Below are 23,590 nucleotides of genomic sequence, written 5' to 3'. Positions count from 1 at the left end.
GATGCGAGGGGTATTGAGAGGGAGGCAAAATCTGCATAGAGAAGGAGGCCTGGCTTGGAGGATGAGAGGGGAGGGGAGGCCCAAGAAGCACTTCACCCTGAGCTGCCCCTCTTCGGGGCTCCTCTAATGGACCCATGACCTTCTCTGAGCCTCAGTTTCCCTCTCTTTACACTGATTATCTGAGAGGTAGTAGGGCACCAGGGATACTGTGAACATTTGAGGAAGTGGGCAGGGCTCTCCCACCCATTGCCCATTGCCGGACATTTATCATTTACCATTCCCTGGCCTTGGCCCCATAAAAGCCAGTAGGGCCCATCCCACATGTGGGAATATCCTAGCTTAGGGTGTGGAGGGGGGTGCCATGCCCAATGAGGGTCCCCTGCAGTCCCTCCCTTCCTTGTATCTGATGGGGACCGCTCAACAGAGTCACTGTGGCTGGACACCAAAGACCCTTAGCTGGGAAGGATGCCAAGGGGAGCTGGAGGGAGCCAGGAAGCTGGGAGAAGGGCCAGGACCCGTCATATCCACCTGGGAGGATTTTGAGCGTCACTAAAGAGCCGCATTTTTGGAAACCCACTTTGTAAAATCCTAAGACACAGCCCAAAGGGAGCCCCCGCCTGCATCTGGGGTGCATTTTTTTTTTTTTAACGGTTTGTTTGTTTGTTTTTGATCAGAGTCTTGCTCTGTCACCCAGGCTGGAGTATAATGGCATGATCTTGGCTCACTGCAACCTCCCTTGCCCAGGTTCAAGTGATTCTCCTGCCTCAGCCTCCCGAGTAGCTGGGATTACAGGCGCCCACCACCACGCCCAGCTAATTTTTGTATTTTTCATAGTGACAGGGTTTCACCATATTGGCCAGGCTGATCTCGAACTCCTGACCTCAGGTGATCCACCCACCTGAGGTGTTGGGATTACAGGCGTGACCCACCGCGCCCGGCCCTGGGGTGCATTTTAAAGCTACTCAGTATTTGTGGATACAGTAAGAGAAGATGAGCTTCCCAGTAGTGTGGAGCCCTTGCTCTCCTGGTGGGCGGGTCAAAGGCTTTCTCTGTACTGTCGGGAAACCTGCCTGAAAGGCCACATACATTGGGATATTTGCTTCAAAGCCTCTCAAAATAGAGTTGGAACCCTGGAACATGGAGAGGGGTGACATTCAGTTGCTATTTAATCATGATTTGTTAATCAACAGCTCAGTTATGGGAGGCATCTTAGATTAGTGGAAAAAGCAGGGAGTCAGACATCCAGACTCAACCTCCGCTTTCCTGCTGTGTGACCTTGGGCAAGTGGCTTAGCCTCTCTGGGCTTCATGGTTTTTTTTTTTTAATCTGTAAAATGCATCTGAGAGTGAATGCCAGGTATTCAACTCACAATGGAAAAATGCAGCTAGGAAAAGCCCTAGACTGCGTTATTGCTAGAACACTCTGGGTCTCAGTTTCCTCATCTGTTCAATGGGTACAGAACTGGAGGTTTAAGTGAGATAATGCAGGTGAAGTACCCATGTGGTGTGGGCTTGAGGAAGAAAACATGGGACAATGGTTCCACAACCCTGGGTGACCTGAAGATTAAGTGTGAAATGTCTCATGAGGGCAGGAAATGAATATTAGTTTTTGTTCCCTTCCTCTGCTGTGAGAGTTTGAGAGTAGAAAGGTGAGAGAGACGGTACTCTGTGAAGGAAGGCAGGTCCCTGGCCCAGCACAGTGCCAGCTCAGGGGATTCTGGGGCAGGGGCTAAGTGCATGGGCTGTGTGGGCGTGGTGGGAAGCTCTGCGAACCAGAACCAGGAGCAAGAAACAGCATTCCTTGAGTGGAAGGGAAATGAGGGCAAAAGGTCCGATGCCTACAGAAGTCTACACCCCATGTACTTCAGTTCTGTCTGTGGGTGCAGCCTCTAGGGAGGTGGGTGTTCAGGCACTGAGACCTCCATCTGTCCTCTGACCACAGGGAAGCCAGTGGGAAGCAAAGGTGGGGTTCTTGAGCCACACCCAGTCCAGCTCTGGTGCCTGCCCTCTGGGGTGAGCTGCCTTGAGATGCACTTCGCTCCTCTGTGAACTGTCTCGGCACCCACTTCCGGTCACTGCCGCCTGATGTTGTTACTCTTCCACTCCGAAAGGCAGGGAAGTCCTGCTTCTGTACCCCACCAGTGCTCAGCAGAGGCTCCCTTGCAAATGCGAGGCTGATTCCAACTTCGGTCTGTTTCTCTGGCAGGATGCCTGTGGCCAAGGTCCCCCAGGTGGCTGGCGGGCAGGGGGACGGAGGTGATGGCGAGGAAGCGGAGCCAGAGGGGATGTTCGAGGCCTGTGAGGACTCCAAGAGAAAAGCCCAGGGTTACCTCCGCCTGGCGCCCCTGTGGCTGACCCTGGTTGTGCTGACTTCAGTGGGGGTGCTACTCTGGTATTTCCTAGGTAATGTCGTGGGACTGCCTGGGAGAGGCACCTGGGGAGGACTTAGTAGCAGGCACAGCAGGACAGAACGGGGTTCCAGGCTCAGCCATGCTTAGCATGTTGCTGTGTGATCTTGGGCAAGTCACTTCTCCTCTCTGGGTCTCCCTCCCTGTCCTGCCAGATGGAGACGCTGTCAGAGCCTGGCTCCAGGTCCTATGGCTCAGGCCTGCTTCCTGCTTGGGCAAAGTGCCCCAAGGCTCCCTACCAGGTGGGGAAAATGGGCTCTCCTAGCAGTCAGTTCTTGTGAACCAGCATCCCCCAGAGCATAAACATTGCCTTCCCTTGCCTACAGTCCTCCTGGGTTGCCCCTGAGGCTTGGAGCCAACCCAGGCCTGAAGGAGGAGGCCCAGAGGCACTCATGGTGCCTGGTACCAATTAGTGCCTCTGCTCACTTGAGCCCAGCCTGCATTCTCCTCTAGGGTGGGGACCACAGCTCTATCCCTTCTGGGTCTCCAGGGTCCAGCATGAATGGGGGATGGAGCGGGCAGCTGGAGAGCAGCTAGCCTTAGGGGCCTCTCCCATGTCCTTAATTATGGCCGGCACACAACCCTCAGTCAGTGTCCTGGTGCTTGGGGAGCAACTGGCCTGTGCTCTGGGTCCATCCATCCAGGCTTCCATTCATTCATTCATTGAATAAATGCTCTTGAGCATCTATTATCTTTCTCTAAGATTGATGGAGTCTATCCTCTTCCTTCTGCCTTTGACAGTGGGAAGTAACGGAGAAACCAAACTAGACTGTGCCTATACACTGTACGCTGTAGAAGACCCATTCATTCGTTCATTTATTCAGTGCCAAGCACCTCCTGTGTGCCAGGTACTGGGGTCAGCCCCTGTCCTTGTGATTTAGCCAAGGCGTCAGACCTGACACTTACGCTAAAGCACAGCATGTGCTGGGACAGAGAAAGCTGAGGGCTGGGAGGCCACGGCAGGGACAATCCAGCTGCCTGCGTGATCAGAGGCATCCCATTAAACATCCTGCAAAGGTTAGCTAGTGCTTTTACTGGCCGAATCTCCTGGTGGAATTCCAGGCCTGTTGAAAGCAACCTGGGGACCAACCTTGCAGCAGTGGAGCGAAATCCACGTAGGCCTAGATCCAAGGGGGTCAGGGTTGGTGGTGTCTGGAACCAGCCTCTGGGAGTGACGCTGTTGGGAACCCCAGGTCTGACGTGGGCCTGCTTGCAATGACTTACAGTGATTCTACCCGGAGTTGAGCAACGCAGGCAGTAGACGCTGTGTGCATTTCACCACCGGCAAGAAGCCAGTGCCCCAGATAGCACAGGGCTGTGGGGGCCTCCTCAGGTTTCGGGCTAATGAGTCTTAAGGGTAAACCATGGGGCACTGGGCTGGAGGGGCAGGAACTCACCTGCCAATTATTTCTCTTTGCAGAGGAGTTTAATTCCCCCGATTATGCTCCTGGGGTAAATCATCCCCACCCCAGGAGAGGTGCTCCACGGGGCTGAGGACCCAAGGGGTGAGTGCTCCCAAGCCTCGGCTGGGGGTAGCCAACTCCCCCACAGAGGGATTAAGGGTTGGAGGAGGCACTTCGGGAGCTGTTTGAAAGACTCCTCCCGCCTGGACCAGGCTGTGCTCCTGAGACTGGGAGCTGGGCAAGGAGGTGGATCAGAGACATGCCCCGCCCCGTCTCGAAGAGGAGGTACACAAGTGGCCGGTGACACTGGTGCACAGGCCCCAAGCGAGGAGGGCAGCCTGGCCCAAGGAGAGGGTGGGGCCGGCTTCTCAAGGAGGATGGTAGCAGAGCCCTTAATACCACCAACCGTATTTCCTGGGTCCTTTTCCTTTCCTGCTCTCCCAGGCAGGAGTTTTATATGTTCTCAAGCCCCCAGCACCCGCCTGCCCCTGTCTCTTGCTTCAGTGAGAAAACAGAATGGCTTAGAAGAGAAGCCCCACACACGTCGGCCCACCTGCCCTCCCAGCTGCATCACGTGCACTCCTCCGGAGCCCCCGATCCCGCCCCCTCTGCGCACACAATGGCCCGGCACCAGCAAGGGTGCCCTCTTTCCCCCAGCAGCAGCGTCTATCAGTGTCCCTTGGGGTGCCTCCCCCATTTCTCTGCTCCTTGAAGGAGCTGTCAGTCCACACACCTAGTCTCTCTGTGCCCTTTCCAACCTGGTTCCCCCTGCCCCCCAACTCCAACGGCCATTGTCAAGCTCACCAGGTTGCTAAATCCAATGTCCAGTTCTCAGTCTTCATTGCACTTGACCCGGGGGCTCACTCCCACCTCCAGAAGCCCTTTCCTCTCTTGACTTTGGGCCGCCACTGGGTCCTTTTTGCTCAGCGGGTTGCTTTTTCTGTGTCCCTGCTGATGGGGGGGGGCCTCTCCTTTCTCTCCCCACCACTTCTTTCGTGATCTCATCTGCTACCCTTAGCTTCGAGTGCCCTTTATACCCTGATGACACCCACATTTGCATTTCTAGCCTGGGCCTCTCCATTGAGCTTGACTCTAGAGCTGCCCCTGCTCTTCCTCTCATATGTCTAAGGAGCATCTCAGACCCCAGGCGTTCAGACCGTGAGGTCTCTGCATAATTTCCCCCAGACCTGCATCTCCCACATCCCAGTCCAAGACCACTTCTTTCTGGCACCTTCCCCTTACTCCTCTCTTTCTTTTCCACCCCAGCCCCAATTTGCCAGCAAACCTGGTCATCTCTGACTCCAAAATACATCAAAAACGGCTGAAGCCAATCACTTCCCACCCTCTCCTCTGCCGCAGCCGGGGCCAGGCTCTGTCCCCTTGGACATCTCTGCCCTGGAGCCCTGCAGGTGTGTCCTCGATGCTCTGCCTGCCTCTGTCCAGCCTTCTTAGAGCCTTTCTTAACGTAACAACAGAGGGACCATTTGATGAAGCAAACCAAATCCTCTAATTTCCCTGCTTAAAATCTCACGTGGGGCCAGGCACGTGGCTCACGCCCGTAATCCCAGCACTTTGGGAGGCCGAGGTGGATGGATCACCTGAGGTCGGGAGTTCAAGACCAGCCTGACCAACAGGGAGAAACCCTGTCTCTACTAAAAATGCAAAATTAACAGGGCGTGGTGGCACATGCCTGTAATCCCAGCTACTCGAGAGGCTGAGGCAGGAGAATCACTTGAACCCGGGAGGCAGAGGTTGTGGTGAGCCAACATCGCACCATTGCACTCCAGCCTGGGCAACAAGAGCGAAACTCCGTCTCAAAACCAAACCAAACAAAACAAAACCAAAACAAAATACCTCCCGTTCCTCCCATCTTACCCAGGGTGAAAGCCTGAGTCCTCCCAGGCCTGACAAGCCCTACCCGGCCTCTCCCCTTCCCAATCTCATACCCTCCTGCTGTCCCCTTCCCAATCTCATACCCTCCTGCTGTCCCCTTCCCAATCTCATACCCTCCTGCTGTCCCCTTCCCAATCTCATACCCTCCTGCTGTCCTGTTGCTCACTCTTTGCTGCTCCTGAACCACACCAGGCCTTTGCACTTGCCCCTGCCTGTGATACTCTTTCCACAGATGTACATCACCTTCTTCCCTGACCTCCATACTGCAGTCTGCCCCACGCCCTGGTTTCCACCGCACTGATCACCTCTAACCTGTTATACGCTATGTGTGGTTTACTGTCTGATTCCTTGCTAGTCTGCAAGCTATTAAGGGCAGTTTTTTCTTGATTGTTCTGTTCGTTGTTTTGCTCATATAGTCCCAAGTGCTTTGGCTCAGTTCCTACACATAGCAGGCTCTCAGGAAGTATTTGTTGAGTGGATAGATAGGGGTGTAAACCAGGGCTATGAGTCTACCCTCTTCACTTCAGCCAAAATAGTCTTTGCAAAACAGAAGTATGATGACATCATTCCTGATTTTAAACCTTTCACGGTTTCTCTTGTTCTTCGGGTAAAGACCCAGTGGGCCCTGCCCTGCGGAGGCCCCAGCTCCTTGCCACCCCTCCCCATCCCTGATTGCTCCAGTCAAACAGGCTTTCAGCCCGGGTCCTCACCATGGTCCCCGTGCCACCAGTCCTGTGCCCCATGCTGCTCCCTCTGTTTGAAGGTACTTCTCTTCCTCTTCTCTTACCAATTTACGGTTTCCCCATCCCTACATACCAGCTGGAGGGTCACTCCACTCTGGCCCAGCCTGAGTGTCCTCGTCACGTCCCCTCAACAGCACCGAGTGGCACTGCTCCCTGATGGCACTGCTTACAGATGGGTGCCGCGTGCTGTGTGTTTGCCAGCGCCACGCCTTTCTTATCCACCGTCAGCTTCATGAGGGGAGACACATCTGTCTTGGTTAACTAGCGTACCCCATGTAGTTGGTGCTTAGCACACACCTGTGGGATCCCTGGATGAGCTCACGAATGGAAGGATGCCTAGTGGTGCTGACCCACAGCCTTGGCCTCCTGGGCCTATGTGGATTTCCTGGCCTTCCTGTCGTTGGTGTCCTGGACTGCTCGCTGTGTCAGCCTCTCCCTGGGAACCTGTAGGACACCATCCATCTGGGAGCCTCTCACCTCCCTGGCACCGTGCAACCAGTTTGTCATCCAATAAACTTTGGATGACCATGATGACAATGGCAGTAACAAAGATGATGATGATGAGGATGATGGTGCTGTGGAGACCCAAGACACTGAGGCTGAGCGGAGGGTGTGGGTGGCAGGAGAAGGCATGGAAGAGACAGGGGCCTTTCCCATCAGCTTCCTCCATTAACCCTGCTGGTTCCTTCCTGGGCAGGGTACAAGGCGGAGGTGACGGTCAGCCAGGTGTACTCAGGCAGCCTTCGCGTGCTCAATCGCCACTTCTCCCAGGATCTTACCCGCCGGGAATCCAGTGCCTTCCGCAGTGAAACCGCCAAAGCCCAGAAGATGGTAGGAAAGGATTTGAGGGATGAGAGGGAGGGAATGTGGGGGTGAAAAGAGAGCAGTGGGGTCTGATCACATGGAGCCAGTTGGTCAACCCATCTGGAGCACTCACGGGGACCACAGCCCTGCTCCAGGCACCATGGAAGCAGATGAGGTTGAGGGTGATGGGAAAGTTAGCGGACGCTTGAGTCAATCGCACTCGGATTAGATCCTGATCCTGCCTCTTACCAGGGGTGGAGCATGACCTTGGGAAAGCTCCCACAGTGCAGCTGACACTGTCAAGGGCCCGATCCTGCCCTTCCATTACAGGACGTGGCCTGCTCCTGCCTCTCCGTTACAGGACGGTGGTTCACTGCACAGAGGCTGGTCTACTGCCTGCCACTCTCAGGCTGCAGGATCAGTGCCCAGCAAGGCAGGCCAGAAGTGCCAGGGAGTTATTCCCAGGAACACCCCTGAGCCATGAGCGCTGGAGTGGGTGGATCAATACCACAGCTTCTTTGGCCCTGGCTGGGGGAACGGTTCAGAGAGTGTTCCAGGCTGTCTCCCAGAGATGCCCTGCTGGGCTAAGCTCAGAAGCTCTCAGCTCTACACTGCACATTCATGGCCCCGTGTTGGTTACCCACTTTCCAGTCTCTCCCTCCCAACTACTGTTTCCCAGAATCACCTCCAAATAAACCACTTGCCCCACCTTGTCAATGGAGGGTCTGCTTCTGAGGGACCCAGCCTGAGGCTGCCTGTTTCCTCCTCCATGAAATGGGAGTGATAACAACAGGACCCGGCTGCAGATTTGTTGCGGGTTGCAGTGAAGTTGAGATAACACGAACACTATTCCCACGCCGCGCAAATGCTTGAGAGCCTGTAATCCTGCCAGCAGCGCTGTAGTTGGAGATGTGCAAAAAATCCAGCCAGCTGTGCTACCCATCAGAGCTGCTGGCTTGTCCCAGGCCACGGGAGGAGGTGCGGAGGGGACCCAGGAGCTGAGTGGGGTTTTTCAGAGTTGAGGAGTGACTTTTGGCAAGGCGCAGAGGGGTCATCGGCAGTGCGGGTGGAGGTGAGAGTCAGGTACAGGGTAAAGGGAAAGAAGGGGATGGGGTGTGAGGTTCATGCATGCCCCGGCCTGGCCACTCAGCACTGTGTGACTGTGATCAAGCCTGTCCACCTTGGAGGCTCCTGCATGGAGCAGGGCTGCCGGGAGGAGCAAAGGGCACCCTGAAGTAGGAAGTGGCCCTCCTTGCAGAGGGTCCCAGGAGCTCCTGTCTTCCCTTCTTACAGCTCAAGGAGCTCATCGCCAGCACCCGCCTGGGAACTTATTACAACTCCAGCTCCGTCTATTCCTTTGGGTGAGTTGTCCTTGCCCCTGACAAGCTCCTGCAAGAAGCTGAGATACAAAGAGTGGGAGGGGACTCTGTAGGCTTCTGATGCAATGCCTTCATGTTTCAAATGGGAAAACTAAGGCACGGAGAGGGAACTTGGCTTCCTGCATGTCACCCTCCCTTCACTGGGCTCATCTGTAGAATGGAAACATGGGTGTGATAGGTTTGCACCAGGCAATGACTGTGATGGGTGATCAAGGGCTTGACACCATCAGGTGAGGCCATGTTGGAGGGCGATGGGGTTACGAGCATTGGCTCCATGGCCTGGCTGCCCTGTTCGCATCTGGTTCTGCTACTTGCCTTGCAGCATAGTCTATGAGGCACAAGTTCAACTCTCGTGCCTCAGTTTTCTCATTCGTAAAATAAGGATGATGAGAGCGCCTCCTTCAGAGGTTGCTAGGAGGCTTCTGTGTGAAGACGGACAGCAATGGCTGGGGTGTGGAAAGTGCTCAATGTGCATGAGCAGGGGCGGGGCAGGGGCCAGACCTCAGAATCCTTCCCTGGCCCCTCTCATTTCTGCCTGCCTTAGGGAGGGACCGCTCACCTGCTTCTTCTGGTTCATTCTCCAAATCCCCGAGCACCGCCGGCTGATGCTGAGCCCCGAGGTGGTGCAGGCACTGCTGGTGGAGGAGCTGCTGTCCACAGTCAACAGCTCGGCGGCCGTCCCCTACAGGGCCGAGTACGAAGTGGACCCCGAGGGCCTAGTGATCCTAGGTCGGTACTGGGAGTGGAAACGTGGGGTTGGCCTCGTGAGGTTGGGAGAAACAAGCTGTGGTGTGGCCTGGGGAGGCTGCCTGCCAGGGCTGGGGTGCCCTCAGGGTGGGCCCCCCAGGAGGACCCCCCAGGTGAGGTAGCAGAGCCATTGCATTCAAGGAGCCAGGAAGGAAAGGTGGGGTAGGGGTGCTTAGGGTCAATCTCAGACAAGGCTGGCTCCAAGAGTCTCCTCTAATTTTATTTTCATTGTATTTTCTTTTATTTATTTTGTCCTTGTTTATTTGTTTGTTCATTTCCTTTTATCAGAAGCCAGTGTGAAAGACATAGCTGCACTGAATTCCACGCTGGGTACGCTACTTTTTTCCCCTCCCCACTTTCCTTTTGAGTTGGTGTTTGTATTGACTTTGTTGTGTGTCAGGGGGACACATGGCCTCTGTCGTGGGTGCAGAGAGCCCTGGCCTAGAGTCACCCAGGGGATGCCATGGTGGACTCAGTGATGTGTCCCCAGCAAGTCTTAGAACCTGTAGGGGGAGAGGAGGTGGCTTTGTGCACGCATGTATTTTGTGTGTGTCTTGTAGACAAGTGTGCATGTGTTCCTGTGTGGGTGTGAGAATGAGTCAGATTTAGTGGTCCACAAACGTGACTCTCCTTCTCTATCATTGACTTCAACCTGCCCACAAGCCATTTTTCCACTGATGGTAGAAAATCACCTCGCCAATTCACGGTGTGTCAGGTCTTTTGGAGGTAGCGGTGCCATTGCATTCAAAAACACTCCTTCCACCTTTTCCTTTCCTTCCCAGTCAGGCTCATCAGCCCTCCCTCCCTACCTGGTGCCATATTGCTAGAGTCACCTTGCATTTCTCCAAGTGGACCCATAATCTTTCAGCTGACCAGCAGAGTCACCGCACTGCACAAGGCAGGAGGTGCTGTCCAAGTTGTAGTTTGTGTGAGTTGTACAGTGCACCAACTGGGCTGCTGGACTGTACGGCCCCTAAATTCTCAGATTCCTCCTACAGTATCTAGCATTGTCACCCAGAGCCAAGGTGGGGGTGAGCGTCTCAACCCCTTCTCAGGGAGGGAGGCAGAGTTTAAATCCTTGTTATACTTTTCCTTAACTTCCCCTTTTCCCATCCTGCTGGTCAAATGTTTGCTTCTTTGTTGGATGGAGGTGATGAGCTCAAAGTACAGTTTTCAAAGAGGTGAAATCATGATTCTCATACAAAGATAGAGTGACCACGTGTCAAATATGTATTTAACTGATTAACAGGGGAACCAGCGGAATGGTAAAGAATGCAAGAAACTGATCTGTCTGTCTGTCTATCTATCTATCTATCTATCTATCTATCTATCTATCTATCTATCTATCTATCTATCTTTCTATCTGTCTATCATCCCTCTCTTGATATCTGTCTGTCTACAGTTGTTCTGTAATTATCTGTGCTCAGTGGGTGTTCGTTTCATGAGTGAATGATTTAACAAATGAATGAAAACATGAATGAGGAGACTGGTTCAGTGTGCGTCCAGGGCAGAGTCTCAGGGAGCAGCGGTAACAACTTAAACCCTTGAAGTGGACTTTCTGAGCACTTCCTTTATGCCAGGCCCCATTCCTGTGCTGAGGACACCAGGACGACCGTGTCCTCACCCCTGCCCTCGGAGGAGCTTCAAGCCCCATGAGGGAGACAGAGCACATAAACAGACTCTCATAACATCAAGTGCCAGTGTGAAAATAGAGGCCCCAGAGGCAGTGGAGAGAGGGAATTGTTTGTTCCAAAGCAGAGGAGGGGTAAATCAAGAGCCTCACACAGAGTCCCAGATCTACAGGAGGAAGGGGTGCTCCTGACTGGGGGATCCTGGAAGACTTCATGGAGGGGGCATCAGATTTGGGCATGGGCTGGGCGTGGTGGCACACGCCTGTAATCCCGGCACTTTGGGAGGCCGAGTTGAGCAGATCACCTGAGGTCAAGAGTTCGAGGCCAGCCTGGCCAACATGACAAAATCCCGTCTCTACTAAAAATACAAAACTAGTGGGGCGTGGTGGCCCATGCCTGTAATCCCAGGTACTTGGGAGGCTGAGGCAGGAGAATTTCTTGAACCCAGGAAGTGTAGGTTGCAGTGAGCTGAGATTACACCATTGCATTCCAGCCTGGGCGACAAGAGCAAACTCCATTAAAAAAAAAAAAAAATTAGCCGGGCATGGTGGTGTGCACCTGCAGTCCTAGCTACTCGGGGGTGGAGGAGGGGAGGCTAAGGTGGGAGGATCACCCGAGCTCAGGAGGTTGAGGCTGCAATGAGCTGTTGTGATCACAACACTGCACTCCAGCCTGGGTGACAGGCTGTCTCAACAATAAAATAAAATAATTTTTAAAAGAAAAAGAAATTCAGGCGTGGGGGTAGGCAGGGATTTGTCAGGGTGAGAAGGAGAAAGGGTTCCCTGGGCAGAGAGAATGGCAGGGGCAAAGGCCAAGGGAGAGCAACACCCAAGGCATGTTCAGTTACTTCCTCCCAGCCCCGAGAGGTGCCAGGCTCCCTGACGGTACTTCTGATTAACAAGAGGTTAGCACACACCTCTCCACTGAATTCACCTAAAAAAAAAAAAAAAAAAAAAAAGAGTAATTATTAAAGTGGCAAGAACAAAGAATCTGCTTAGAGCAAGATTTAAAGAACACAAAACCCTAGGAAGAGCCAGGCATCTTTCCCCAGCTGCTGGTGGAGGCTCTGTCCCTTCCCTAGGCAGATACTGTTGGTCTCTCCCTGGGGAGCTCGGCTCCCCACTGCAGTCAGCACAGCCAGGGGTCAGGGAGAAGGAGCTGAGCCACAGGCGGCAGCATCAGAGCAAGGTGTATTCACCTTCATTCCCTTCCTGGTCCTCAGCACTGCCCGGAGGAGGTCATAGGACAGGGATTATTATCACATCCATTTGACAGAACTTGGAATGGCTAAGCCACTGGCCCAGACTCAGTTAACTACCCAGAGGTAGTGAACATCTACCTCTACAGAGTCCGAGGTTGATAATCTACAATCAATAGTAAGTCAGAGTTATTATTCCTGAGAGCCTCCGGGGGACTTAATCAGACGATGCCTGGGGACAGAGACTGGCTCACTGCAGCCTGGACACCGAATCTGGTCCACTGCTGCCTGACCAAGAATGACATCATCACACAGCTGATGAGTGTTGGTGCTAGGTGGGGAGGGTAGTGCCCCTCCTTCCTTCTCTCCAGTTTTCTCCCCCTCCCCCCTCCCCCGGGGGCCCAGCAGATGGCTAGCCTAGGGAGCTGCCCTCAGTCTGTCCAAGCTAACAGGGGGACCTTTGCTTGTCGGTGGCCTTCCAAATAAGACGATTTAAAGCAGAGAAAATAGACTGAAAACTCAGGTTTTATAATTTCATGTCACCAGGCTGCCTCCCACATCCCAGGTTCATTCCTAAATCCCCACTGGCTCCTGGAAGAACACCAGGCTTCTAGTGAGGTTTAAATGAGATACTGGATGCTCCATGGGAGAGAATATGTTCACTGCCAGACCCTGGTGCCTAGATGGAACACACAGTAGGTGCACAGTCACTGTTTTGAATGAATGAATGAATGAATGAATGATGCAGGTGGTACTGCTTTGTAAGTTCTAGCAGCGCATCAGAGCTTATGGATTAGATGGAAGAGCAGAGGCTCACTGGTGTGTGGGGTAGGGGTGTAGGGTGTAATGGTGAAGGAGTTGTGAAGCGAGGCAGCCGTGAGATGGGCTAGGTCTGAGCCTCAGGCGGGGCCAGCGGCAGGATGACAAGTCACAGGCCTTTCTTCCCAGCCCTACCTGCTCCGTTTCCATCACACCCACCTGAGGAACAGGCAATGTCTTTACTGAGCCCCTACTGTGCAAGGCGCCGTGCTGGGCACTCAAACGTGCGTCATGTCACAACCTGCTGATGACCCTGCAAGGGTGGTGTTATTGTCCCATTCTACAGATGAGGAAACCAAGGCCCAGGAAAGATTAGGTGGTGGCTGGGCAAACCTAGATGTGTCTGGCCCAGGTCTGTGCAATGGGCACAATCATTGAACGTATCTCATAGAGCTGTTGTGGGCATTCAGTGAGACACTGAGGGAAGGCATTCAGCTCGGTTTCTGGCCTGTAGCAAATGCTTGATAAGCACCTGTTTTATTCTGACGACTTCACCATGATTAGCTCAAAGCTCACGTCCTCCCCTCAAGGCAGCCTCCCAGACTCCTCCTTGGGGCAGTCCCTTCTCTCTACCAGAAGTGAAGCCCTCATCCCCTTGCCTCCTCATTGCGTGTGGAATCGCTGTTCTCCACAGTGTTGCTCGCAGCAGCCAGAGGAGTGTGTGGTCCAAGCCAGCCCATGTCTAGCCTTGCTCAACCTTCTGTGGCTCCCTATGGCTGCAGGAGAAAGCAGCGTCGGTCCTGGGAGTGGCCTGGTCCGGGCCTCCCTGCCTTCAGCTTGTCCTCTAGACACATGTGCCCTGTGTGTACTTTTCTCAAAGCTGCCTGGCTCGCCCCAGCCTCTTTGCTCACGCGGGGACCCCCAGGACGCCCCCAGCCTATAGGCTGGGTTTGGAACCATCACCTCCTGAGCTATTCTTGCCTGTTCTGTGTCTGTTTGTCTCCGCTGTCATCCATGTCCCCAGGCAGTGACTGTATCTTTACCTGGGCACTGAGAAACCATGAAGCTCAGTGGGTGTCCGTTCCATGAGTGAATGACTGAACCAATGAACAAATGCGTGAATGAGGATACTGGCAGGGAAAGAGAAGGATCGGGTAGAGCGTGTCTGACTGTCCCCACCTGGCTCCCCTGCCCAGCCCATCCTGCCTTGGGGAGGACCTTGAGGAACCTGGCTCCCCAGGGTCCCCTCCTTCTGGGTCACAGGAATCAGGGGCTTTGCCCCTCTTCCCGCTCCAGGTTGTTACCGCTACAGCTACGTGGGCCAGGGTCAGGTCCTCCGGCTGAAGGGACCCGACCACCTGGCCTCCAGCTGCCTGTGGCACCTGCAGGGCCCCGAAGACCTCATGCTGAAACTCCGGCTGGAGTGGACGCTGGCCGAGTGCCGGGACCGACTGGCCATGTATGACGTGGCTGGGCCCCTGGAGAAGAGGCTCATCACCTCGTGAGTCCCTGGGAAGGAGGGCGGGAGGGAGGGCTGGAAAGGGGAATGGCTGATTAGGGGGTTAAAAGTCACACACAACATTCTTAGACAAGTGGGGGTAGGACCTTGGGCCTGGGTATCTGGGAGACAGGACGGCTAGTCTAGAGGGGATAGGAGAGAGGAGGCTGGAGATGGTTGTGTAGTGCGAGTGCTTCCCCTCCCCGAGCCTCGGTTTTCCCATTTGTAACAAAGCTGTTGTTCTAGATGACCCGTACAGACAGCTCTGGGAGGCACTGTGGCTTGTTGGGATATTTCAGAGCCTGGCTGCAGCCTGGACTTTCAACCTCTGGGCTCATTCCTAAATCCTGACTGCTTCCTGGCAGAGCACCCACCCTCCCTGCTTCCAGGCTGCTGGTGGGGTTTAAATGAGACACTAGATTCGCAATGGGAGGGGATATCTTCACTGCCGGGCCCTGGTGCCTAGATCAAACGCACAGTTGGTGTGCAGCATCTATTTTGAGTGAACCAATGAATGATGTAGGTGGTACTGCTTTGCAAGCTCTAGCAATGCATCAGAGCTCATGGATTAAATGTAAGAGCGGAGAGGTTTACTGGTGTGTGGGGTGGGGGTGTGGGGGTGTGATGGGGAACCCCCTGCCTCCTAGCTGTGTGCCCTAAGTTACTTTGCCTCTCAGAACCTTCTTACCTTGCATCTTGCGGGATCATTGGAGGATTTAAATCAGACTATCTGTACCATGATCCTTACACATAGTGAGTGCCCAGTAAATGCTAGCCATTATTGTTATCATTATATATAGTCTAACTGGGACTGGGCCACAAAAGGCGTTGAGTACCAGGAGCCGTTTGGACTTTGATAAGTGGGGAGCTATTGAAAGTTCTGAGATCTGCGGCATGTGCGTGAGCTGAGTTCCTGGAGGGCTCTGGGAAGCACAGAGAAGCCAGACACCATCTGACTTCCAGGTCCAAAAAGGGTGGGGACACTTAGGGGTTTCCCCTGGGGCTTCTCCAGGTGCCCCTCAGCTTGGGAGGGGACCTGACTGCCAGGCCCAACTCTGTTCCTAGTCACTGTGGCTCCTGGTGTCTCCCTCATCCCAGACCCTTGGAGAAGCTCTAAAATGACAGGTCAGACAACATTTGGGGTTCTCAAGCTCGTACCCCAGAAACCTGCTAGGGAATGGGAGTGAGGGGGCCTTTGGTGGTGACAGGAAGACAGAGCAGGTGGCCCCTTGCCCAGGTTCAACCATGTGCTTTGTTTCTGCGTTCCATGTTTCATTGACAAGGGCTCTGCTGCTAGGTAAATAAAATAACCCCCCCCAACAATGAAAGCAAAAGCCCCCTTTAAAAGTGACCCCCAGGTCTCTTCCATCCTAATATCGTATCTCCCACCTCCCAGGGAAGATGAGCCAGTAAGGCCCAAAAGGACATGGCTGTGTGGGAGGGTGGGGGGGGCGCGGTCTGGCTGGGGAGACTAGAGCACTGCAGGAAGACCAAGCTGGAATGGTAGGAAGAAGGGACGAGGGCCTGGGGGGCGAGCGGGGTGGTGCCTGCTACTCGAGGCCACCTCCCTCCTCTGGCGAGAGGCCAGGGGAACTGCCCCATCTCCGGACTCTGGGCACCAAGACCTTCCCAGGGAGACCCCCTGGGCTTATGCACACCACGCCTTCAACCGGCTGCAGGCTGCTTGGATGCCACGTGTAGTGATTTTGCGGCTGTCCTTGGAGGAGCTCAGGTACTCGCTTGCCAAGGTGCCCAAAATCCCTCCAGCGGCACCCCTTCCTCCTGTCAAGGCCCAGGTGCCCACACACAGTCAGCAGGCAGGGAGGCTATTGGGTTACCCACTCAGGGGCAGGCAGGGCTGTTAGTTTCTTATAAATTGGCCCATCAGATGCGCTGGGCCTCCAGAGGGTATTGTCATTGACACTGGGAAGTTTGGTGGAGGTTGGTGAGAGGGTGAAGGGGCGCTGGGGAACCCGTGTCTGAGACAGGAAGACCAGGGGCATCTGTGTATGTGGGAGGGTACCAGTCATCACAGGCAATGCCTAGCGCAGGCCTGTCTCTGCCATGGACTGCCGGTGAGGCCTCAGTTTCCCCATCTGGGAATCAAGAAGCTGACTTCAACAGTGTCACTGGAGTCTTTTCCGGGCTGACATTCCAGACTTCTAAAAGCCCAGAAGTCTAAGATACGGTTATTTGTTCCGAGCCCCCCAGGCACCAAGCTCTGGGCAGATTTCTGGGGCACCCTGGGGGTCACCAGACCACACCTGCCTTCTCCCTGTCGCATCCTTGAACACGGCCAGGAGTTGCAGTGCAGGCAGCCAGAAGGGGTGGCCCCTGCAGATGCCAGTCTAGTCTTCCTGCCAGGGATGCTAGGGGCCACAGGTGATTCCGTAGCAGGGTGGAGGAGGCTGGGGAGGGAGCATGAGACTTGAGCCAGCCATCATCATTGAACTGTAAGCTCCAGAAGTCTGGGGAACCTCCAGGCCTCTCTCACCCAAGGAGCTGGCCTGGTCCTTGGAGGGCCTTCAGTCTGTCCTCTGAGGCCAGGGAGACACAGACTCCCCATGGACACACAGCGGTCTCTAGTAGCAGACCTGGGTCCAGAACCCAGATGTCCAGACTCTCATCCACCATCCCGGAGCAGCTGCCTGCCACCCTCCCTGCCACTCCCCTCCCAGACCCCGGCCCAGCCTTGCCACTTTTCTGTTCTGCCAGGGTGTATGGCTGCAGCCGCCAGGAGCCTGTGGTGGAAGTCCTGGCATCGGGGGCCATCATGGCGGTGGTCTGGAAGAAGGGCCTGCACAGCTACTACGACCCCTTTATGCTCTCCGTGCAGTCGGTGGTCTTCCAGGGTGAGGGGTGAGGGGACTCTGGGGCAGGGGAGGGGTGGTGGTAGAACCCCAGGGCCCTCCACTGGGCTCACTGCTCACCTTTTTGCCCAACTTGGGGACGGGATGGAGAGGGAAGGTTCTGGAAGCTCCTGCTGCTCTCCACTCCCCACCCTGGCCCCACTCTTCCTTCCGCCATTTGCACTTCCACCCCGCTCTGCCCCTTGACCCTTCTACCCGTTCGCAGTCTCTGTCTTCCCGGCATCGCTCCCTCACTTCTCTCCTCTTTCCCTCTCCATCCTTCTTCCTCCTTTTCTCTTTTCTGTGCTGACTGCCTCTCCTCCCTCCTCACCCTCCTGGACCTGTGTCCCCTCCCCTCTGCCCCTCCCTGCCCTCTTCCCTCGGCACCCACCAGTGGCTGGGCCTGGAACACAGGTCTGTTTGCAGCAGGACTCAGAACTCCTTGGATTCTGCCCTAGACAGTCCGCTTACGGCCAAGAGGGCACAGGGAGCTTGGGGAGGCATGATGGCAGCACAGCCAGGCCAGGGCCACCGGTGTGACAGGTCCCCCACTGCCCTCCCAGCCCCCACCCTCCTCCTGCTTCAGGACCTCCCCCCTTGCCCCCTTCCTAGGAAGGGCACGTCCCACTCTGCACTGGACAGCTGTCCTGGGCCGGGGCCAGCCATACCTCTGGGCAGGAAGCTCAAACTTTGCCATTTCTGGAGCTTGGGAGGGGAAGATGGCAGAGAGGAAGCCACAGAGTGTTGGCAGCTGCTTCTCCCCCGACCCTTGTCCCCAGTCTGCTCCCTCCCACTCAGGGTCCCTGCCCTCTTCTCAGTTTATCCCTAAACTCTCTGGCAGGGACCAGGGTCCCCAGCTGGCCAAGCTGGAGCTCTAAATGGGTAGCAGAGCTGTTCTCTTGGGAGTCTGACACAGGCTCAAGGCAGGAGGGAACAAACGGCTTTGGGGGCCCTGGCTCCATGGAGAGATGGCCAGGGCAGCTGAGCGTGCTCCTGTCCTGACCCCTGGACCCCTCAGCTTCTCACTGTGTAGCCTCAACCAAGCCACTCCTTTTCTCCAAACCTCATCTTGGAAAAGGGGAACAGCTCTCTCTCTCCCAGCCGCCACCGTGAGGCCTGCGCAGGTGTGAATGCATTTTGTAAACTGGTGGGTGCTGTCCCGCAAATGTCAATAACTAACACGGATCGAACACTTACTACATGCCAGGCTGTTTGAATGTTTTATGTCTTTTTAATCCTCTTTACTACCCTATGAGGTGTGTGCTATTATTGTCCCCATTTTACAGATGAGGAAACTGAGACCCAAGTTCACACAGTTACACTTAACCACAGCACTTTGCTGGCAGAGGTGGTAGGGGTGGTGGGGTTACAAGCTGCGCTCGCCTGCTGGGAGGTGCAGCCAGGGGACCCCGTGTAACGGCTGCTCTCCTCATCCAGCCTGCGAGGTAAACCTGACGCTGGATGACAGGCTGGACTCCCAGGGCGTCCTCAGCACCCCGTACTTCCCCAGCTACTACTCGCCCCGAACCCACTGCTCCTGGCACCTCACGGTGAGACCCCACCCTGCCTGCCCACCTGTCCTCTGCCCCAAGCACAGCACCGGTCCCTGGTAACCCGGGATGAGAGCGGGCAGTGTCCTGCTTCTGCTGAAGCGCCCACAGGCTGAGCCCTGGGTACCAATCCTGCTAGGGTGGAGAGGGGTATGGGCGAGGTCTCCCTCTGTGGATCACAGCAATGCCTGTTTGTTGAGTGACTGACAGACTTTAGCCCCACCTGGGATTCTATGTCTCCTTCTCTTTGTTGTTAGGGAGGTGGGTTCACCAATCTGGCCACACCCCATGGGCCACCTGATGGCCCGCTCCTCCCTCCCAGGTGCCCTCTCTGGACTACGGCTTGGCCCTCTGGTTTGACGCCTACGCACTGCGGAGGCAGAAGTATGATTTGCCGTGCACCCAGGGCCAGTGGACGATCCAGAACAGGAGGTACTACTTCCTCTCCTCCCTCCAGCTTCCTTTCCTCCCTCCCCCTCCCTCTCCTCCCTCCCCTACAGGTGACCCCCTCATTGGAAGCCCAAGTCCCCAGCCTCAGAGGGACAGCAGGGAGAGCCAGCAGAGGCTGGGGCTGGTGTTGGGCCTGTTGTCCTCGTCCCGGTCCCCCGCTGTGGCCCCAGCTTCCTCTCTAGCTACCCCAGCAGTCTCAGACACTCTTGGTCATCAGACACCTTGGATGTTGGTTCTAATTACAGCAAAATAGTCTCATCTCCTTGGGTGCTGTAACCCCCTCTGGCACCCTCAATTCTTCAATAAAATGATTCCAGAGCCAAAGGACTCATGGGCACTTCGGTGCCTTCCCCCTAAACCCAAGGTGTACAATCCAAGGGACCTCTCCCTTATTATGACCCCCTGATGCACAGCCAGGTCCAATCCCATTGCACAGGGTAACATGGAAATCACGGGTGCCCCGGATCCCCCGAATCCCCAACAGGGCACTTGCCCTCTTCCCTGCTCTTGCCCTTGCCCCCTCTGGTAACTAAGTTTCTGACAAAGAAGTGAGTCCTTCCAGGGATGTGAGCAAGAGACAGCAGAGTTAGGCTAAGCGACCACCGTCACCAGGGTCACTATGGCATGAGGCCAATAAGTGCCCCCTGGGCCTGGCCACCAGGAGGCCATGGGTGTTGCCAGCAGCTTCAGAGGCCTGGGGTGGGCAGGGAGGCAGGGAAACAGAGACAGGGTATATGGACAGGTTTTCATTTGTCTGGGAAGAAAAGAGAACTAGGCAATTCAAGGAAGGGGCATTTAAGACAGGAGAGGTTCCGTATCTCAAATGTGTGGATCATCCCAGCATCCCCAGAGGGAGAGAAGGAGGCTCAGGTACAGGTAATATTGTTTAGAGGGTGGAGGGTGGGCAAGAGGAGAGGGAGGCCCTCCCACGGCTCCATTGTTGGGGAGCAGAGGTTTGGGGAGAGAGAAGAGGAATATTGAAGCAGCAATGGCAGAGCCAGGGAGACCCTTCCCCTGGGAATCCAGGGTGAAAACGGTCATCGTGTCAGCGTCAGGAAAGAGGAGACTACCCCTCATCACAGACTGGGCTCTGCCCTCCCTTCCAACCCCAGAATTCTGGGGGCCTAATGGGTTGAGAGTCTAGTATGCAAGATTCATCATTTCTTGGTTTCACAGAGTTTGAATATCCAAGATGCCAGTCTTGGAAGATGCCAAAATTGGAAGGCTCTGGGGCTCTAGAATTCTTGGATTTCTGGGGTCTGAGTTCCCATTCACCAACACTTGTAATTTGCTTGTTGGTTGATCCTATTCAAAAGGATCATCCAGACAAAAGGTGACAGAGAATGACAAGGTTTGCTTGACTCCCTTTTTGCAATTTATCTGGGACTAGGATTAAAGGAAAGGAGAAGAATTACCCATGGTATGATTTAGGACTATGCTGTTGGGGGTGACATGGGAAGTGACTTTGGGCCTGTGCTGCTGGGGGTGACATGGGATGTGACTTCAGGCCTGTGCTGTTGAGGGTGACATGGGGTGTGACTTCAGGCCTGTGCTGTTGGGGGTGACATGGTGAAGCAGTGGCTTCAGGGCTTTGCATTTGGTGATGATATGCTGATGGAGTGTGACATCAGGCCTGTGCTGCTGGGGTGACATGCTGGTCCGGTGACATCAGGTCTGTGCTGTCTGGAGAGAAGGCATCTGTAGCATGATGGGGGCACCTCTGGGAATGGCTGCCCTGACCCTCATGGAGCTCCCTTGGGGCTGCCTTGCTGCTCACTTAGGCTGAGGATGGCTGGCCTCACCCCCGCTCACAGGAACCCGCAGGGTGACGCTGAGATGGATCCATGATTCACAGTTCTGCGAATGATGAGAACATGTTTTCCTGCCTCCCGCCCTACCCCAGAGCTGAACTTTATGTCTCAGGGAGGCTCAGAAAGGAGAAGGAACAGTCTTGGGTCTGACACCCCCATCTCATCCCTCACCCCCATGGCAATTCCATTTGCCAGAGGTGGGGCCCCAGCATTCAGGGGTTGTGGGGAGTTCAGTGGCCTGGAGTTAGGGGCTAAGACAGGTGTTCAGTGCATTGGCCCAACAACCTGTGTGGTCATTGGCACCGTTCCCATTTCCCAGAGAAGAAAATCAAGGCTCAGCAGGATTAGGTAACACGCAGATAGGTCCACAGTTGGGGTCTCTCCCATACCCCGCCAGCCACAAACAGCAGGCCAAAGGATGCTCCACCCCATGCTTCCTGGGGGAGGGCCCTCCTCCCTCCCTGATGCAGTCGGGCAAGGGTCTGGGTACTGGGGAGACAGGTACTTCGTGAGCTACCCTTGGGTAATGACAGAGAGAGTGTGGAACACGGATGGGAGAATCTTTTCCCTAATCCAAAGGAATGATGCCTCAATGGTGAATTTGAGGCGCTAGGACAGCTTCCAATGGGGTGGAGGGATCTCCCCAGAGTCTCTGAGCACCATTGAGCTATAGAACGTGTGGGCTGGACTGGTCCTAGCACCCAACCTATGGTACAGGTGGGGAAACTGGGATCAGCGATGGTTAAAAGGACTTGGCCTTTTGTCCCTGTCTTTTCTGCCTTTCAGTGGTGGAGATGGACGTCAGGGTGTAGCTAAGCGGTGGCTGGGTGGTGAGGATGAGGCCTGGCAGTTCCCCGTGCCCCCATAGCTCCCCTCTCTCTGTCCAGGCCTCCCTTGCCACATGGGGGTGGAAGCGCTCAGTGGAATCTGGCGTCAGGGTTTGCATGGATCTCTAGATGCGCTCCCTTCCTTGTCTGTGAAACAAGGGGTTCAGGCCAGCCCCAACCTTTGATTACTTACCCATCAGGGAGATGCTGTCTCCCATACAAGTTGCGTTTATTAATTCCTGGCCAAAGGCCATTCCAAGTCAGGCTGGTGAGGCAGAAAGTGCTTTAGTGTCGAAACCAGACAGGCCAAGGCTCAGCACCTGTCTCCTCTGCTTCCTACCTGGGCGAGGACTTAGATCTCCCAGCCTCAGGTAACTCATCTGAAAAAAGGTCGTGAAAGAGACCCCCGCCCTGGGAAGACTAAATGAGACAGTGCATGGAGAACACTGCACACGTGGGCGTGGGTCAAGTGCAGCGACCCTGCGTTCCTCACCGGCCGTCACTCCGCTCTGGGCAGGCACAAGCTGAGGGGTTTACGGTGCTGGCTCTTTCAGCCTCAACAACCCAGCAAGGAATCACGTGCCTGTACAGACTTCATAGACCAGTGAGACACCCAAGACAGAGACACGAAGTAATTTGCACAAAGTCACCCAGCTTGTTGAGCCAGACCTAAGGCCAGGCAGCCTGATCCGGAGTGCACGTGGGTGCACAGATGCATGTCTGTGTGCGGGCGTCCATGCATGTCTGTGCACGTGTGTATGCATGTGTGTGTGGTCCACGTGTGCGATTCTTCCCTCTGGGCCTCTAGTGGCCCATGCCAGCTGGTGACTCCCTCAGCCATCCCCAGCCAACCCACCGGCATCCGGATGGGGGGATGGATGGTTTCTGTGGCTGTCCCACCAGCTGCAGAGTGGCCTGGGAAGTCCCAGCCCTTTCTTCTCAGACTTTCATTAAGGGTCCAGGATCCCCAGGGGCTGACTCTTGTCCCCTCCCCGCAGACTCCTCCTGTGCGAATGACTGTGGAAGGGAAGGCAGAGGTGGTACCTGCGAACCATCTGCACTGGGACACCGTGCCCTCTAGTTATGATCATGGGCGATAGTGATCATCCCATGTAGATGCTGAGAAATTCTTAGAATGAGCGATGTTGGAAATCTGCTTGTGTGGGTGGCAAAGACATGAGAGGTCTAGGGAAGAGCAGATTTTCAGACAAGGCACTTTAGGGAGGGGGAGGTGCAGTCCTTTGGCCCAGAATGCCCATTGATGGAGAGGGTGTGTCAGGGGAGAGGATATCTTAACCCTCAAGTGCCAGCGTAGTGATGAGGAAAGGCTGGCCTGGGCCTCCCACGGGCTGAGCATCCTTAGGCACCTCACCTGACTCCTCTGAGCCCGTGGTGCCTCCTTCACCCCGACCTACCTGCTGTCTACCTAGCTTCTCCTGGTGCCCACTTGAGCCCAGCTGAGGCCTCATGCCCTTGAGAGGCCTGAGGGTGGTAGAAGGACTTGGCCTGTGAGATCTGACCACGGCTGCTCCGTTTAGCAGAAGCCACTCTCACGGGCTGCCACCAAAGCACAGGCTTCCCCCTTTCTGGGAACCTGCCTCCTGCCAGCTTCCTCTCCTGTGACATCACTTCTCTTGTGAT

General features: G+C 55.2%; 1 protein-coding gene and 1 long non-coding RNA gene across 4 annotated transcripts in view; one reads left to right on the top strand and one right to left on the bottom strand.

Moving 5' to 3' along the window:
* LOC105464499 (transmembrane serine protease 6) overlaps positions 1–23,590 on the top strand; it is a 40,318-nt gene that overhangs the window by 3,295 nt on the left and 13,433 nt on the right. For all 3 annotated transcript variants that reach the window (XM_011712465.2, XM_011712467.2, XM_071080536.1), the window contains exons 2-10: positions 2,206–2,402; positions 7,144–7,277; positions 8,544–8,611; positions 9,174–9,358; positions 9,665–9,706; positions 14,261–14,465; positions 17,178–17,314; positions 18,749–18,861; positions 19,184–19,293. In XM_011712465.2, coding sequence (XP_011710767.2) covers positions 2,206–2,402; positions 7,144–7,277; positions 8,544–8,611; positions 9,174–9,358; positions 9,665–9,706; positions 14,261–14,465; positions 17,178–17,314; positions 18,749–18,861; positions 19,184–19,293 — 1,191 coding nt within the window. The remainder of the gene's footprint in view (positions 1–2,205; positions 2,403–7,143; positions 7,278–8,543; positions 8,612–9,173; positions 9,359–9,664; positions 9,707–14,260; positions 14,466–17,177; positions 17,315–18,748; positions 18,862–19,183; positions 19,294–23,590) is intronic.
* LOC105464498 (uncharacterized) lies at positions 20,641–23,568 on the bottom strand. The gene is made up of 4 exons (XR_976839.2): positions 23,365–23,568; positions 22,143–22,214; positions 21,089–21,168; positions 20,641–20,994 (listed from the first exon to the last, which is right to left on the bottom strand). It is a non-coding gene; the product is annotated as an uncharacterized lncRNA (long non-coding RNA).

Source organism: Macaca nemestrina, chromosome 15 (genome assembly GCF_043159975.1).
Source record: "Macaca nemestrina isolate mMacNem1 chromosome 15, mMacNem.hap1, whole genome shotgun sequence".
Lineage (NCBI taxonomy): Eukaryota > Metazoa > Chordata > Mammalia > Primates > Cercopithecidae > Macaca > Macaca nemestrina.
Note: the sequence above shows the minus strand (reverse complement) of the source record. Positions and strands in the feature narration are given on the sequence as shown.